General features: G+C 49.8%; 1 protein-coding gene across 2 annotated transcripts in view; it reads left to right on the forward strand.

Moving 5' to 3' along the window:
- DGKG (diacylglycerol kinase gamma) overlaps positions 1–17,355 on the forward strand; it is a 202,205-nt gene that overhangs the window by 85,366 nt on the left and 99,484 nt on the right. The window contains exons 10-17 of one of the 2 annotated variants that reach the window (XM_003792722.2): positions 232–320; positions 4,147–4,239; positions 4,980–5,039; positions 7,292–7,371; positions 8,474–8,548; positions 10,805–10,890; positions 15,128–15,217; positions 16,368–16,528. In XM_003792722.2, coding sequence (XP_003792770.1) covers positions 232–320; positions 4,147–4,239; positions 4,980–5,039; positions 7,292–7,371; positions 8,474–8,548; positions 10,805–10,890; positions 15,128–15,217; positions 16,368–16,528 — 734 coding nt within the window. The remainder of the gene's footprint in view (positions 1–231; positions 321–4,146; positions 4,240–4,979; positions 5,040–7,291; positions 7,372–8,473; positions 8,549–10,804; positions 10,891–15,127; positions 15,218–16,367; positions 16,529–17,355) is intronic. The other variant, XM_003792723.1, reaches the window with a different exon arrangement.

The raw sequence follows: 17,355 nt of genomic DNA on the forward strand, positions 1-17,355 counted from the left end.
GAGAAAGATGGTGAGAGGTACAGAAGCAAGACTGGAAATGCTCAGCATCTCTCTCCTCAAGGAATAACAGGACTGTTAGAATTCCCACTAGGTGAGGCTGGCTGCATTTACATCCCCTGCCCCTCACTGCATCCAGAGGGAGGTACAGGCCTTGGCTGGGGTGGGGACGTGGCTGGACTTTTCCTAGGTGGTCACTCACAAGCACCTTCCTTATTCTTTTTCTCTTTTCAGACTGTAAATACACTGTCCACGAACGCTGTGTATCCAAAAACATTCCAGGATGTGTCAAAACATACTCAAAAGCCAAAAGGAGCGGCGAGGTTGGTGACCACTTCTGCTGCATGCTGTACTGGGCAACGTGCCCGTCACTACAGGCTCCTTGGCAGGAAGGGGCTCTGGGAGACTTATCCAGGCCCTTCTCTGCCTGGAGGACCACCCTTAAACCATCCTGTCCATCCGTCAATCCATTCAGCATGTCCCTGGTACCCACCACCAAGCTAGGGAGCACACAGGTTATAAGAGATGGTCCCCAGGCTGCCCAAGAGCAGTGCCGTCCAGCGGAGAGACAGGAACAAAGTGCAAAGCAGTGAGGTGCGCGCTATGACAAAGGCTATGTGGAGCGCACAGTGGGGCAGGAAAGAGAAGCCAGAGAAAGTTTCTCAAAGGAGGTTGCATTTGAGTTGCATCTTGGACACAAATCAGGAGGGCTTCATGAGACATGGGGGACAAGGCACCCTAGGTAGAAAAAGCCCCATGTGTGAAGGCCTGGAGGTGTGGCTCACTCTGGGATCATCCTGAGTTTGACAGGGCTGGGACAGAGGGTGCTTAAAAGAAAGTGAGTGGCTGGAGATGTACTTAGGACATGGGGGGGACCCAGCTTGGAGAAAGGCTTGTGAGGCCAGCTGTGGAGTTGGACAGGGGGTTCCTATGCAGTCAAGCACACGAAGCTGTGACTGAGTTTGCAAATCAGGTTAATCCCTCCAAGTGTGACAGAGGAAAGAAATCAGAGGGGGAAGCTCTTCCCATAGTTGAGGCAAAAGGCAGCCTGCACCAGAACCCACCTGGGGCGGGGTCCACACACATGATCAGTGCTGAGTGTGCCCCAGGCCATGCCAGTCATTGGCTAAGGTAGAGAAAACGAGGGAGAGTTTGGGAAGCAATTTGGAGGAACCATCACCAGGACTTGGAGAGGGGGTTGCAGAGGAAGAGAGGGGAAAAGGCAGGAAATGGCTCTCAGGTTTCTAACTTGGCCATCAGGTGGCACCATTCACCCAGTCTGGAAATAAAAAATTCCATGGGGTGGCACCATTCACCCAGACTGAAAATAAAAAATTAGCAGAGGAAGGGCACTTAGCCTTCCTGCAGAGAGAACGTTCCAATGAAGAGCCTGAGTCAGCAGATGGTTAGCAAGTAGGAGTGGTACCCAACTCTCCTGCAGGACAACTGAGAGAAAGAGAGGTGCCTCCTCAGACCGGTCGGCATGCCCGTGGACTCAGTGCGGCTTCTCATCTGCCCCTTCTACACCCTTCCATACACACCCCACTCCACCTCCCTGCCGTTCACTGGGACACATGGTATGCCTCCTGGGCTCAGGCCCTAAGCCTGCACTCTGGCCACCTGCCACACCGAGAACAGAGTGCAGCCATGAGGGGCTGGCAGGGAACGTTCACAACCTTCTGAGCCTGCAAGGATAGCCCAGATCCTTCTCCACCGTTCAGATCCCAAAGAAAACTGAGAAGGCAAGGTGGTGTTGGGGAGATGACTCTGGACTTGGAGGGGAAGACCTGGCTATGTGTCCCTATTTGGCCACTTACCAGCCCTGGAGCCTAGGGCCAGTCACTTAGCTTCTCCAAACCCTCATATTTTTCCCTGCAAAATGGAAATAATAATAATCTCAGAGCAAATTCAATGTGACCAGTTAGATGGCAAATTGATCAACAAACCAAGTTCTTTAAATCCCCAGAAGTGCAAGGCAGAGATGAGAACCTACAGACCAAAGATGGCCTATCTTCTGTAGCAATAATTTTACCAAAACCATTCTGGGGAGTGGGGTGTTAAGCAGCTTAATTGCTAAGTAATTTAAAACATTTATTCTTATTGAATAACAAACATGAATCATATCATGCAAATATTTCATGTGTTTTTAATATTGTGCTTGTAGTGTGCAGGCTGTGCCCCACAACCCCCAGAGTCCATACTCCCTTCCTTCTGCTATTTGGAGTACCTGGGGGAATGCTTTTCAGAAGTTCTGTAGAATTGTAGGAGAGACTTGAGAGCTGAGGCTTTCAGTTAGTGTTGTCATGGGTCAGGTGCTATCACTTAAGCTGCTTTGACATACAGAGGCATTCCCAGCTGCATTACAAGTTCTTAGCCTGCTTGCTGGTATTGCCTGGCCAGAGAGTAGATACAACCAGCTCTCCAGGGAACAGGGGTGACAAGTACCAGTGGACCCTCACTAATTTCTTAGGACTTTTTGTCTAACTTCTTCTAAAGTGTTTCTCAGTCTTGACTGCACACTATAATCAACCAGAGTACTTTATACATGCATACCAATCATGGGTCCCACAGCAGAGATTCTAATTTATTTGGTCTGAGGTATGGGATGGGAAGCTTCCCAGAAGGTTCTAATGGGAAGTTAAGGCTGAAGAGAGGGAAGAGAGTTACCCAGCAGTGGAACCTCCGAAGGGCCAGGACTGTAACCGTCTCATTGCATTTCCCCAACAACCCCAGAGGTGAACTTACTATGCCAGTTTCTACAGATGAGGGACCTGGGACTCAGAGAGGTCCAAGTACTGGCCAAGGTCCTCCGCTGCAAAGCACCTCCAGCCAGACTTTGTCTGCAGCCCACCCAAGCTCTCCAGAGCTCCCCAGCACCACACTGCCTTCCAGAAGAGGGCACACCTAAGTACATCACTCTGCAAGGAGTCCGCAAGACAGACAGACTGACTGCCAGACAAGATGCTGCTCAGATGCTGTTCACAGGGTGAAGAAACTGTTCAAAATGTGGGCAAAGTGGAGTTTTAGCCTGATGGCAGTTAGGCAGGGAGGGACGACGCTGTGTCATTCGGCAAAGCAACCCAGCAGCCAACAACAGTCCCCTAGGTAGGAAACAGCCCCTGGCTCGCCCCTCCACCAGCCAGGGCCCTGGTGGTTCTGCGCCTTCCCTGGTCCCCTTCGCTTCCCTCCTGCAGGTGATGCAGCATGCATGGGTGGAAGGGAACTCCTCTGTCAAGTGTGACCAGTGCCACAAAAGTATCAAGTGCTACTAGAGTGTCACTGCATGGCACTGCGTGGGGTGCCAGATGATGGTGGGTTGGCGACCCTGCTTCTTTTCAGGGTGGTGTTTTGCTTGCTCAAGCTGCAGCCCAAGAGCAGCAAACATCCCACCAGAGGACATGAGCAGCGCCAGGGGAGCCAGCCCCAGAGTCCCCATTAAATACCCTCATCCTAACAACACTCCAGTGACTTGCCAAGAGGCCCGGACAGGGGGCACTCCCCGAAAACCATGAACTTTCTTCACCTGGGTATCAGCTGAGGACACTAACAAAGTGGAGAGGAATTAGACACAGGAAGTGTCAGAGGAAGAAGGTCCTGCCCTGAAGGCACATCCTGGAGGCAGCCCGCTTGCCTGGGCCAGAGGCCAGCCGCTGCCACCAGCTACAGCACATGCTGGAGTCCATGCCCCCTCTGGCCACCAAGAGCACCAGCACCAGCCACTGAGCTGCCTGATCTGCCCACCAATGAAAACTCAGTGCCATCTCTTGTCCTCCTGACCAGAGATCAGCCACAGAAAGGGGTTTTCTCCAACCCAGCCTGTGAACTCTCAGCCTCCGATGAGTTCAGTCATGGAGGTCTCCCTCCTGCCAGAATCTCAGAGCCTGGGGAGTGAATATCCAACAGAGACTCTGAATCAATGTGAGGGTCCCACACTGAAGGGCCCAGGCCTGCTCATGACTATTTTGCTCTCACAGCCATGTGGAACTCTGGGCATTGCTGACCACACACACACTGGCAATCCTGCCAAAGCCAGGGGTGCATCAGGATTTGGGGGAGGTGGGTGCTAGACAGCTTGTCTCGCCAGCAAATCTCACACGTGGCATTTCTTTGATCACTTTCTCTCACTCTCACCTTATTTTTTCCCTCCAGTTTCACCGCAAATGTGAATTATCAACATTGTGTGATGGTGGGGAACTCAGAGACCATATTTTGCTGCCCACCTCAATATGCCCCATTACCCGGGTAAGTGCTCCTGCCCTGGCCAGGGCTCTGGCTTCTCTGCATTTACATTTTAGATATAGGTGCCATGCAAACATTCACGTCCCTTGGAGGGCTCCCCTGACAACTCTTAGGATTTGTGTTTTCAGTATATCAGTGCTATGACTAAACTGGTTCCAATTGCTGGCCACCCCAAACTCTCTGAAATGGCCCTGTGCACGTAGAGCACAGCTCAAGGAACCCCAGTCACGATCTGCACCTGGCTACCTCCCCATCTTCCTCATCCCTGTCACCTCTCTCCTGTGGCCAAAGATGGATCTCCCCCAGCCTGGAGAGCTTCCAGCTGGGTGGCTCAGCCCTATGTGGAAATGAAAGCAGAAAGTTAAACTCCTTTTATCCCCCATCTGGAACTTTCTTCACCACCTGTGTTCAAGACTCCCCTTTTAAATAATCATCAAACACTTTTTAACTTTCCACTCTTCCCACCTAAAAATTATTGCCAAATCCTGGTGATTCTTCATGTCTCATTCTTAAAAATATACGAATTCCATGACCCAGCAATTCTCCCATGTATCTATAAGAAACACAAACACTTGTTCCATCAAAATATGTGTTCAAGAATGTTCATAGCAGCTTTAATCTTAACAGTCAAAAACCAGAAACAAGCTAAATGACCATTAACAAGAGATGAGATGATCTGATGTCTTTCTTTCTATGAGGCTTTTTCCCTTCCAAAGATGCTTGTCTCTCCTCTCTTCTCACAGGACAGGCAAAGCGGGAAGTCTGATGGCAGTGCGTCAGCCAAGGGAGAGCTTGTAATGCAGGTAGGTACCTCAGTGAGCGCCGAGTCCCATGCTTGTTCTAAGTTGTACCAAGGCTCTGGGGGTGGGGGACAGGGTTTGGGTTCTTAAGAAATGTATCTCAACATTTGTTTTAAGGACATTTTATTTCTGGTTTCTGAGTTACCTTTGACCCCCACGTTGGCCCATGTGGTGAGAAGGGAGACTGGCTGGTCCCACTACTAGTCTAGTTTACTTGATTACCTTTTTAGGGACAAGTTACATAAAACTTGAATATGCAAACCTCTTAAATAATAGCAAAAAAGGCTCAGCGCCTGTAGCTCAGCAGCTAGGGCGCTGGCCACATGTGCCAGCTGGCAGGTTCAAACCCAGCCCAGGCCTGCCAAAACAACAGTGACAACTACAACAACAACAAATAATGATAATAATAATAGCAAAAAGGTAGCCTAAAAAAATAAAAATAAAATAAAATAAAGGTAGAAAATAAAATAAAAATAGGCAATAGGTTTTCCAAGATTGCCTAGCTGTCTTCGGAACATGATCTGCCAAAATAAAGCTCATCGGTCAGATCCAAAGCTCTTCTTAAACCTCAAGTGTATATTTACAAATCATTTTTACTTGCGTTCACCAATGTACATCTTTTTGTGTGTCTCCCAAAGGATTCCAAGGAATGCAGGAAAGGCAGCCTAGTGAGATACAAAAAGTACCAGAAAAAGATCTAGAAATAAAGGACCTCTTCATCTGCCTCTGAGCCTTAAAGTTGCCTTGTCCAAAAGGGGGCCATCGCAATTCTCACACTGCCCACACTCCAGAGGTGCTGGAAGATGGAATGAGAACGTGCAGATTAGTATGTTTTAAAAATTAAAACATAAGACATAACAATGAGAGAAACTTAATTTTTCTTAAGCTCTAGAGCAGCGTTGTTCAACCCTTTTTATCTCACGGCACACTTGAGCCCGTAGTTAAACTTCCGCAGCACCCTTGAATTATGTTGATCAAAAAAGGGGGTTAAAAAAAGAATATACTTACTGTGCTTTGAAATTCTTTCATAAATATCTGAATTAATGATCTTTAACATGTTCATGGCACATCTAAGATCGCAACAGCACTCTAGCAAAGTTAGACTCGTCTCAAAAAAAACAAAACAAAATAAACAAAAAAAAAAATACGAATAAACAAGAAAAGAAACTCCAAAAGGTAATACACACATTGAATGCAGAACTTTTAGTTGTAATGATCACAGGAAACATCATAGGGGAAGGGGCTCTTGAATTGACGCTTGAAGAGAAGACTTTTTAAAAGAGGTTATAGGAAAGAAGTGGGCATCTCAGGGTAAGGAGCAGGAGACGAAACCAGCGTGAGCAGATACATGGTGGGAATTCAGGAGACACTCTCACTCGAGGAGCAGGACCAGCTGGACATGCAGCTGAGGAGTAGGGGAATTAGACAGTAGCTGTAGAATGGGGCTGGACTGGCAGGCCTTGGGTGGCAGTTCAGGCAATTTCCATTTTATCCTCTGAGCAATGAGGTGCCATTAAAGACTTTTAAGCATGACTGATATCCTGGAAAGGAACTGTAGGGGGACACAGGTAGGACTTACCTGAGCTAGGAAAGGACCCAGTGTGACTATGGCAGCTGCCACAGATAAAGAAGCATCCCGGGAAAGACCCAGTGAGACAGGATCTTCTGGATGAAGAAGAAAACTTTTAATGGAAATGGCGAGCCAGAAGAGAGGACGAGTGTTTTGGGGAGAGAAAATGGCTCAGGTTTGAGGCATGGTGAACCTTCCTGTTAAAGGTGCCCACTGGGCAGTGAGAAATGTGGGACCAGGGCTCAGCAAGAAAATAGGGGCTGGAAACATGCATTTGGAAGGTGCCAGGGGGGAAATGATGTTTCACTCTGTGTCTGATCAGATGGCCACACTTTCTAAGGTGTATTCAGTTGTGTCTCTCACAAGATGTAGTCTTGGGCTGGGGGCACGATGCCACACCAATGTTGAATTATTTGAAGCTGTAATACCATCGTCCCACCTTTGATGCCAACCTCAAACGCTCATTGCCATTACCACTATTTAAGGGCCACTTAAGCTAGAGACACTTAGCTGCTTAGTCCCTCATAGTCTCAGCCAGTGGACAGAGACCTACCAGAGACGGCCTCTCCTCCCTGCCTGGGACCACTGCTCTGTCACCTCTCCAAAGCTGTCTTGGCACCAACTTCCATGTCATTCCTCCTTTTGGATGAAATAGAGCTAATATTTTTTTCTTTTACCTTTTAAGTATAAGATCATCCCCACCCCGGGTACCCACCCGCTGCTGGTCTTGGTGAACCCCAAGAGTGGAGGGAGACAAGGAGAAAGGTATGTTCTCTTCTCTTTCAAAGTGGAGAGGTGAGGGCAGCCGGTCTCGGGCCCTCCTCCCCTCAGCTACAACAGGGCCAGCTGTGGGGATAGATAGACTCAAACCCCAGCACTGCCACCTGCCACTTTCTGACCTGGCCCAAGTGTCTTCATGTCCCTGGGCTTCCATTTCCTCCTCTATAAATTAGGGGTAGTAATAATTCCTCCTCTCACAGGGTTATTTTAAGGATGAGAACAGACACAGGCCTGCCACCCAAGCCATCCCAGGGTCAGACTAAGCTCAGAGAAGCCCCTTCCCTCCTGGCCTCCCAAGTCTTTTCATAATTTAAGAGATGTGGTGAGGCCCACTCATTAGGACCTCCTGGCCACCTGCACCCCTGAGAAGGCAGGGCACCTGCCTCATCAGTTTGCTGGTAGCTGGAGACTCTGCACAAAGTAGGAGGAGAGTGGAAGGTGGGGTATGGCAGCTGCTGCCCCCAGGACTGTTTAGTGATCTGATGATCTAGTGATCACTCCAATGACCTGGAATACAGCTTAAAAAATAACTGGTGGGATTAAAGCAAGAACTATGAGCACCCCATCCCAGTCTAAGGGGCAGGACGTTCCTGTTGAACTGTCCTTGATTAGTCTCAAGCTGGAGCCTGGAAACTAAGCCTGAAGGTGGCCACTGCCTCTCAGCCCTCCCTGCCCCAACTTCTGTGTTTCCTCCTCATCCCAGGGCTGCTGGGGCAGGCCTCTTCCCAGGGGGCACTTTGATGCCTTTATACAGCCCATGAGGGAAGAAGACTATACAGAAGGTCTGGGAAGGTTCTGTGCAGGAAAAATCTTCAGAATGGAAGTTCTGTTCTCTGGATTTCTCTGCCCTGCCCTCTCTGAAAGGGGTGATGCTCCTGAGTTAGTGGGTAGAGCCTTGAATGGGGGGGCAGCCTTGAACCAGGGGTAACAATGTGGATCATGCCTGGGACATCAGGGTGTTCACACAGCTTTCTTCTTTCTCAAATTTAAATGGACCCTGCAGAAGTGTTTGCCTTAATGTGACTTCTCAATATGACATTATCCTTCTCTGTCTCTCTCTCTCTTTTTTTTTTTCTTTTTCGCATAGAATTCTTCGGAAATTCCACTACCTGCTCAACCCCAAACAAGTTTTTAGCTTGGACAACGGGGGGCCCACTCCAGGGTATGGAGATGATGACCTTTACCCTTACACCCCGCACCCTTTGATCCCTGATGAAGATGCCTTCTTTTGTCATCTTCCTCATCTTTCATCTCTTGACCTGTCCTTCCTGCCCCTTGCCCCTTTCTCTGCTTTGTGTGGCTTCCTACTCTTTCTCCCCCTGGAGAGACTCAGGTTGCCCTTTATGGCCCTCTGTACCTACTCCCAGAAAAGGTTCTTGATTGTGTATGAGGGGAAACCCGCACAGACCATTCATTTTGTTGACAGGAAGAGAGGGCTGGTAAATTATTTTAACTTATTTGCAAGGCTGTTAGCTGGTATCTTCCTACTGAATCATCAAGAAGGAGAAAGAGTTTTCTTATCACTGTCAGTCAGCAGTTTGGAATCTATACGGTGACTCACTGCTGCCGTGTGTTCTGCTGTGGGGACATTTTAAGATCAAGACGATCGACTATTCAATAAACTCCCTTTTCTTTGCTGGATTATCCAATTTTGAGGTTATGCTACTCCTGGCCTTCTCCTCCTGCCACTTGCCTATTGGCTATTTCACTGCATTAGCAGAAGGTGTAAAGAGGTGTGCTGGGAGGAGCTGGCCCTGTGCCAATGGCTAACATGGTGAGCTGCGGGTCCCTGTGGTCAGAGGCCCGGCCTACACCTGGGCTGGAAGGCTGAGCCTTCTTCCCAGCCAGAGCCAGGACACTAGAGCCACCTGCTGGCCAGTCCCAGCCCCGGCGCTATCTCTGCACACGCTGGGCTGGAATTTCCCACCACAAGACCACTTTACCCAACCTCCTAACGGGAAATTCTACTCTAGACTGAGCAAGACCCCTCAAAAGGGCTGAAGTAAAGATTCCAAAAAGGGAATGTGACCCCGTCCTCATATGTCTCACACAAAATTGTTATTTATGGCAGTGGCAGTATAAGACCCAGTTCAAAGGAGAAAAACATGAGTGTGAATTCAGTACTCTTGCCATGATTTCCCCATAAAACTAATTTCAGAACAGAGGCCACCTGTACTGCTGTGGCCACCATCACAGTCATGGTGACTGCAATTGATACTGTGTAAACTCATCTGTGACCAAGCAGCCACCCACAGGCACCTTTAAAGCCCACTCGCAATACTCAAAAACAGTCCTCTAGCTTAACCACATCCATCCTGAATTGCTTTCGTGCTGGATGACAAGCATGGTGTGCCCTGAGTGTCTCTGATGTGCGTGTCACTCTGAATTCTTTCGGAATTCCATTCCCATGGGAGAGTGGAGTTCTGCATGAGAAGTGAAAGAGAAGGAAAGTCAATTTGCCTGCAAGGGCATCTGTGACTCTGGGAGCCCCAGGGCTCTTCTCAGACCACCAGCCTGGGCAGAGGGGAAGTACTGACCTTCAACTTGCAGAGTCTTCCCCCAGGGGTCCTCTAGTTCTATTGTTTTAAAGTAGAGACTATTAACCTTTTTTGTGCCAGGAACCCCTTTGGCAGTCTGGTAAAGCCAATGAACCCCTTCTTGGAATAATGCTTCTTAATGCATAAGATGAAATCATATAGGATAACCAGAGAAGCTAATTACATTGAAAAACAGTTATTAAAACATTAAAAAAACAAATTTGTGATAGGGGAATATATGTGCTTTACTGACACATTAAATAGCAAGGTCCCAAAGCGAGTGTAGTAATTACTGTAATAACCACGGCAGTGAAGAGTTTAAACAGTAACTAGGAGGAGCTGTCCGCCATGCTGTAGTGAAACACTAACATGGCTGCAGTGTGGACAGGGTCACAAGGATCATGAATGTCTCTGTGATCTGTTGCCTACATTCATAATTGAAGGAAATGCAAAATTTCACTTAGAGCTTAGAGAAAATAAGAATGTAACATTTTCTCCTCCAACTTCATGGCCCTTTGAATCCTACCCACAGGCCCTTTGGAAGGGGATAGACCCCAGGTGAAGAGCCCAGCTTTAAAGCGCAAACTCTCACTCCCTCTGCACAACTAGCAGAGGATTTCTAGAAAACCACTTTCTGTATGTGTTGAACGCTGAGTCAGAACCTCCTTATACAAGGACGGCTCCCCGTGATTTTTCTCCATATTCAATGGCACTGCATAGTAAATTCTGATTTCAGAATTTTAAGTGAGCCTTTCAACCCCCAAAGGAATCAAAGTCTTTATAGAGCCCCAGGGAACAGGGGAGACTCTGTCTGAACAAGTATCAAATGTCAGCCACAACCTAGTCCACAAATCCATTCTGGCCTTTCTTCTGTTTCCCAGATTGAACTTTTTCCGTGATACTCCAGACTTCCGGGTTTTAGCCTGCGGAGGAGACGGGACAGTTGGCTGGATTTTGGACTGCATTGGTAAGCATGGGCTGGGAGGGCCTTTGCTGTTTATTTATAGTAAGTATATTTAAAGTCAGCAGAAGGCAATAAAAAGAAGAGGAATGGAGCCATGTCTTATTCATCCTTGTACCCACCCTTGGACCGATGTTTGACAAAATATCTGCTTGGGTGGAAAAAAATGAAGAAGTAAGACAATGGAAAGAGTCCCACAGACACAGAGATAACGGTTTTGCTTCAGGCCTCAGAAACATATCTGTCACAGGCGGAGCTTGGGCAGTGGCAGCCAGACCAGATTTTGGGGGAGTGGGGGACAGAACTGGGACTCCAGACAGATCTGTGATGGGAGAAAGTCAGAAAACTCAGCTCAGATGCGTAGCCCAGGGCAAATCACCTGGAGAGAAACTCCTAGGGCCTGAGTCCAGAAAGCCCATCTGGAAAGTTCAGATCAGTGCAAGCAAAGGGGGCCACACTGGACGGTGACCCCTACTTCTAAATAAGAAGGGCAGAAGGGTAGGCCCAGGCCGGGACTCTGGGGACCTGAGCCCTAGCCTACCTGTTCCTGGATCTGTGGGTTCCTGAGCACATCAGTCTCAGTAAGTGATGGAGACTGACTCTGTGAAATTCTGGGATGTGGCTGCCTCCAAGATCTAACCCTACAGAACCTTCAGGAACACTGCAACATGGACCATCAGACAGGAAAGCAGGCACAGTGGGGGAGTGGGGCCACTGGGCAGGGCAGTCATCACCATCAGAGATGAGCCCAGAGCAGTGAGCCCTGGGCTGCTTGGCCTGTCCCTCCCGTTCCGCAGATGCTGCCTGTGCCCCTCTGTGCGCTCAGCTCTCCTCAAGGCACTGAAGATACAGCAAGGAGCAAACACAAAAATCTGCTTTCACAGAGCTTACTTTCTAGAGGGAAGAGACAGGCACTAAACAAGGAAATAAGTGAAATGGGTCACCTGTCAGAAAGCAGTAACAATACAGCAGGCAGAGGCAAAGGGCTCAGAGTGGGCACGTCCAGGGAAGAGCAGGGAAGATGACATTTGCATGCTGGCCTAGAGGAGTGGGGAGCCCAGGAGATGCCTGGAGGGGGAGCGGTGGTGCAGAAGGAACAGCAAGGACAGAGGCCCTGGAAGCAAGCATGGCCAGTGCAGAGTGGATGCGAGGAGTAACAGGATATGAAGCACAAGTGATGGGGCAATAACTGGGACATATGAGACACCATATGGAATGTGGCTTTTATACAGAGAGTGCCCCAAGACACAGGAGGGTTTTGTACAAAGAAGGGACATGACAGATTCAGGTAAAAGGACAGAAGCAAGAGACCATGGCAGCAATCCAAGGGAGAGATGACCAGACTCAGGCCACAGTGGAAACAGAGAGGTGGTGAGAAGCGACCAGCTTCTCCCCATCTTTGGGAGGTGGAAGGAACAGGATGTGCTGACAGACTGGATGTGGGAGATGAGAGGAGAGTCAAGGATGGGCCAGGACCAGACCCTGGCTGGGGCAGGGGAAGCTGGGCCTCCGGGGCATGTGAGCAGACCACCTGCAGGGGTGAGGGCTGCAGGAGAACACCTGCACCCTCTGCTCCCCCCACCCCCGGGCGCTCCGGTTGCCATGGACACAGCCCTGCCAAGCAGCCACCCACATGCTCCTGTCACCTCAGGCTCTGGAGTTGTTTGTGGGAGGAGGGAGGAGTCCTCTGGGAGCCAAGGAAGGAGAAGCTGATCCACAGAGGGTGGAGGGCCACAGTATCGGGCTGTTTGCATGGCTCCCTCTCTATGGGGTGGGAGAAAGTAGGCTTTGGTGATAAGTTTTATCAAATTCATCTGCAGAGGACACAGGTGATAGAAGCTGCTCAAAACAAAAAGAAAGAAGATGACGTGAGGCGGAAGAAATGTTAGGTTTTTTCACAGGTTAGTGGCCCAAAGAAAAAAAGCGGAGGTAAAAAAATAACTGCATAACATGTTCATTCTTTCATTCATTCATTCATTCCATAACTGTGTGAGCACTTGTCCCGTGCTCCCCAGAACCACGCTGTGTCCCCCTCCCCGATCTGTTCTCCCCTACAGCCACAGTGATTTTTCCTGAATGTTAGTGGGTTCCTGATGTGGGGAAATCTTAGGATAAACACAAAAGCCCTTTAAGGGGTCTACTGGGCCCTTATTTCATACCTCTTCTGGACCCCCGCACCTGCCCTCTCAGACCCTTAACCACACCAGTCTCCCTCCCAACATGCGGCCTCCCCCTGGGAATGCTGCCCCAGCCCTGCTTAGTCAACTTCCATTCCAGATCTCAGCTGAACTGTGCTTCTTCGAAGGGCCTCCCCTGACACACCTGCTGGCCTCAGTCACCTTGTTAAAGGACCATGCTCCTGTCCTTTCCAATAGAAATATGAAATGGTGCATTCTCCCCATGAAGACCTCATTGATACCTCTCCCTCCCACCAGGCTGCCAGCACCATAGGAGCCTGAGCCATGACTTTTTGCTGCTGCCAGAGTGGCAGCCCCCAGCAGCACATCTGGCAGCCAGTAGGCTTCCATCAGAGTGTGCAGGGCTGCTGTGGGAGGAGACCCAGCTTCCCTAGGACGTCACAGTACTCTCAGGGAACAAAGAAGTAGACAGTTGCAAGAGAGTGTGAGGAGGTCATTTCTGATGCTAAGGAAACATTCTGAAGAGGCTCCAGGTCCAGACTGGGACAACCAGGAAGGGCATCCCAGAAGCAGCTTCTGAGCAACAGAGAGCTGTGTGATGCAAGGGACTGAAAACATTCGAGGATGGTCGCCATACTGAGTGGGAGGCAGGGCACACAGAGGGATGGGCTGGCAGAGAGATGGAGCGTGGATCCCGAGGTCTAATGTGGCAGGTTACAGAGTCACGGGGAGCCACACAGAGGAGAAACCAGAGGCTAATGTGAGGAGCCTGCAGATTGCCCTTCTGGGTCGAAGCGTGGAAGACACATGAAGAGGGTGGAACTGGAGGCAGAGAGGGTAGAGAGGAGGCTCTTGCGGCAATACTGGTGGGAAGGAGGCATACCCACACTCAGGCGTCTCCATGGGGATAGAGAGACTGCCTGGATCTGTAAGGCGGCAGCACTTAGAAGTGATGTGCAAATGAATGAATGAGGGAGAGGTGTCGCCCAGGTGTCCCGCCTTAACAGCATGGGGATGCTTGACCTGCTGAGACAGGGGCCTCCCAAGAAGGGGCAGACATAGGAAACAGGAGCCTTCCAGGCAAAGGGAGCAGCGTGTGCAACAGCAGAGAGGCATAAATCAAATCACCCATTCTGAGAACAAGGACAGAGTCCATGGCCTTACTCCACTGTCCATCTCAACCCTCCCAGTAGTAGTCTCAGCCCTGGGTCTTGCCTGAGCTCTGCTGCTTCTGGCAGACATCAGACAACTTGGGGGACCTATGAGCTCCCATTTTGCTGGGGCAGCCCTCACTTGAGCCCCACCTGCTGAGTCATGCTTCTCCGCCCAAGCACATTGCATACATCCAGGGGCCCAGTGCACGCTGAGGTCTTATGTAAACAGCACCCCGTGGAGACACTCCACAACCATCAAGGGAGAAAAGATGAGGAATCTGTGATTTGGCAATTCTAGGAGGTGGTGGAAGTGAGGAACTGTTGTATGGCTGCCACCTAACTCCTGGGTTTTGCTCGTCTAACCAATGTTAGCTTTGGGACTTATTAAACCTGAATAGCTTTAGGTGAACATCTTCAGCTTTCCATGCCCCACCATTCCCTAAGGTCTCACACTCACCTGTTTTACTAACCTTTGCACTTGCCTAGCCCCTGAAGAGAGGAGAAGGGACTTGGGGCCACACAGATCTGGGTTTGGACCCTGGCTCTGGAATCCCATTCCCTCTCTGAACTTCGTTTTCTTCATTTACTAGGAGGAGATACCTCTCAGGGTTGGTCTGAGGTAAATTAAAAACTTACAAACTAATGTTTGGGGGTATATGCTGCCACCCCAAAGAATAGAACTAGGATGAAATTTGAATAAATGTGCGAGTTACAGGGAGACATATTTAACTCCATGTAAAATATAAACTGACACATTTAGCCAATTTGTGGTGATTAGGTCACTGCAGATGGGCTAGATGACTTTAGGAACTGGTGTGTCCCCATTGTAGGAGGTATTCAAACAAAAATGCTCTGGAGGGGTCCAGGCACCAGATCAGGGATAAAAAGATAACTCGAGTGCTCTGTCATCCCCATGCTATACAGTTTTCTGTTCCTCTGAATGTGCTGCAGATAAGGCCAACTTGGCGAAGCATCCACCAGTGGCTGTTCTGCCCCTTGGAACAGGAAATGACCTTGCCCGTTGTCTCCGCTGGGGAGGAGGTGAGTCTGCATGCTAGTGGCACGACCCTGGGGACAAGCATTCCAGGTTACAGACGGAGATGCTCTCCAGAGCTAGGCTGAACTTACCCTTTAATGGATCACATTCCACAGAGTCATACTCAGCCCTGCAGTCATATCTAATCCATGACCCTTTCTCTGCTCTCCCTTCCACGCTGAGTCTGGAATAGGAGCTGCTCTCCTGGGCTCCATATTTACTGTCATCCCCAAACCAGCAGCTTGGAGCTGCCTCTCCTGGCAGAACATAGTTGACTTTAGGGTAAAGACAAAGTCTTATACATCCCCTCCCCAGCGCTCATTCAAGTAGGGGTTCACTTAGGTGTTTTCTATATGAAATTTCCCCTCCCCCAAATGATCTCCTGAATTAGGGCTCAGACTGCAGGACTAAATGCCACAGCGCCAGTTACTGGGAGTCAGCAGGAGCATCCAGATTGTTTGAGGTTTCCCCCATAACTATAGGTTTCATTTTGAAATCACCCTAAAGGGGGAAGACAAAGTGGTAACCAGCTTCCAGGGCATTGCACAGAGAGAACTTTGCCAACTGCAGCAGCCCCCACAGAGGCAGGCGTGCTCCAGAGGGCGGAGGTGCTCAGCTCTACATGTGGAGCAGGCAGATTAGCCTGGCAGCCAGGGAGCAGTGGGGACTATAGATGGCTGATGGATTCAGAGAGAGATTCAAGACCAGGCAGGGCAGCAGTCGGTGCTCAGAGATTGGTTCATGCTTGCTGCAGGGTCAGAGCAAGCAGGAGCAGCCCCCGGAGCTGCTCAAATTCTGCCCCCACATCCCACGTGACACAGTCCGGGAAGGGTCTGCTGTTGTTCCACACAGAGCCTCCAGCCCACCAGTTCTCCAGGGCCTGCTTCAGCTACACAGGCCTGCCACCTCTGAGCAGCAGCCCTCCCTGCCCTCTGCTACTCAAGCTTCCAAATCACTGCAGCCTCTCTCTAATTACTCCTGATTGTCCTCCCCTTCTCTGTGGCTCAGAGAACAGAAGTGTCTCCAGCCCACAGACACCCTGGTCAGGTCCCTGGTCCCAGACGCTCCTGGGCTTACCTGCCCTGACAGCTGCCTGCACATCAGCAACAACTTGGCCTTTCTTTCTGGTGACAAATGCAACGTCGCCGTCCACAGGTTACGAAGGCGGCAGCTTAACAAAAATCCTGAAGGACATTGAGCAGAGCCCCTTGGTGATGCTGGACCGTTGGCACCTAGAAGTCATCCCCAGAGAGGAGGTGGAAAATGGAGACCAGGTCCCATACAGCATCATGAACAACTACTTCTCCATCGGTGTGGTGAGTCAGTCAGGGGTCACCTTTCTGCATGGACGAGAAATGCTCAGGAAAGGGTCCCGTCTTCCATTGTCTCCTGGGTCCCTGCTCTCTACCTGTCCCTGCCTGCCCCAACCCTGACTTGGATTCAAACATCCTTGAATTTGGCCTCGGTGTGGACAACCCGATTGCACCCAACCCCATCCCCTATAATTTTAACTAACATAAGAAAAGACTGAAATTTTTTTCACAAAACATATTTACCCTTTGGGCAATTTGAAGCAGTTATAGGGGGGAAAAAAACACCAAGAAATAACTAAAGGGTGAGGTCAGGAGGAATCTCTCTCATGGGCTTCAGGAATTAGGCATTATGTTCCTTAGGGAGAATTGTGTGGTCCCAAGCTGCTGTGGCTGGTTTAGCACTCAGATTTCCTTCTTTTCAATTTTCTCCCCTCCCCTCCATCCCACTCCACACACTCCAAGTGTGTCCCCTCCTCGCTAGCCCCTCTGCTAAATGTCACATTCCTGGCGTCTTCCCATCAATGCACTCTGCGTTAGAGTGAAAGCCCCTAGCACGTGCGCACACCACACACACAGCCTATGCTCCTCTTTCAAAGCCCAGCACCCAGCACATCAAGTGCAGCTCGGTTTGCTTCACTGAACTCAGCTGTGGTCCAAAGAGCCCTGAGTCGGCAGCACTTCCCAGGCCCTTATGGACAGGCTGGGGTGGGGTAGGGAAGGATCAATCATTTCCATAAATAGAGCTGGGGGTGGGAGAGTGTAGCATTCATGGAGCACCTACCGTGTGCTCTCCACTTGCTAGGCTTTATATAGTCTAGTTCTCACGGCAA

The sequence above is a fragment of the Otolemur garnettii genome, unplaced genomic scaffold (assembly GCF_000181295.1).
Source record: "Otolemur garnettii isolate 467f Iridium unplaced genomic scaffold, OtoGar3 scaffold00060, whole genome shotgun sequence".
Taxonomy (NCBI): Eukaryota; Metazoa; Chordata; class Mammalia; order Primates; family Galagidae; genus Otolemur; species Otolemur garnettii.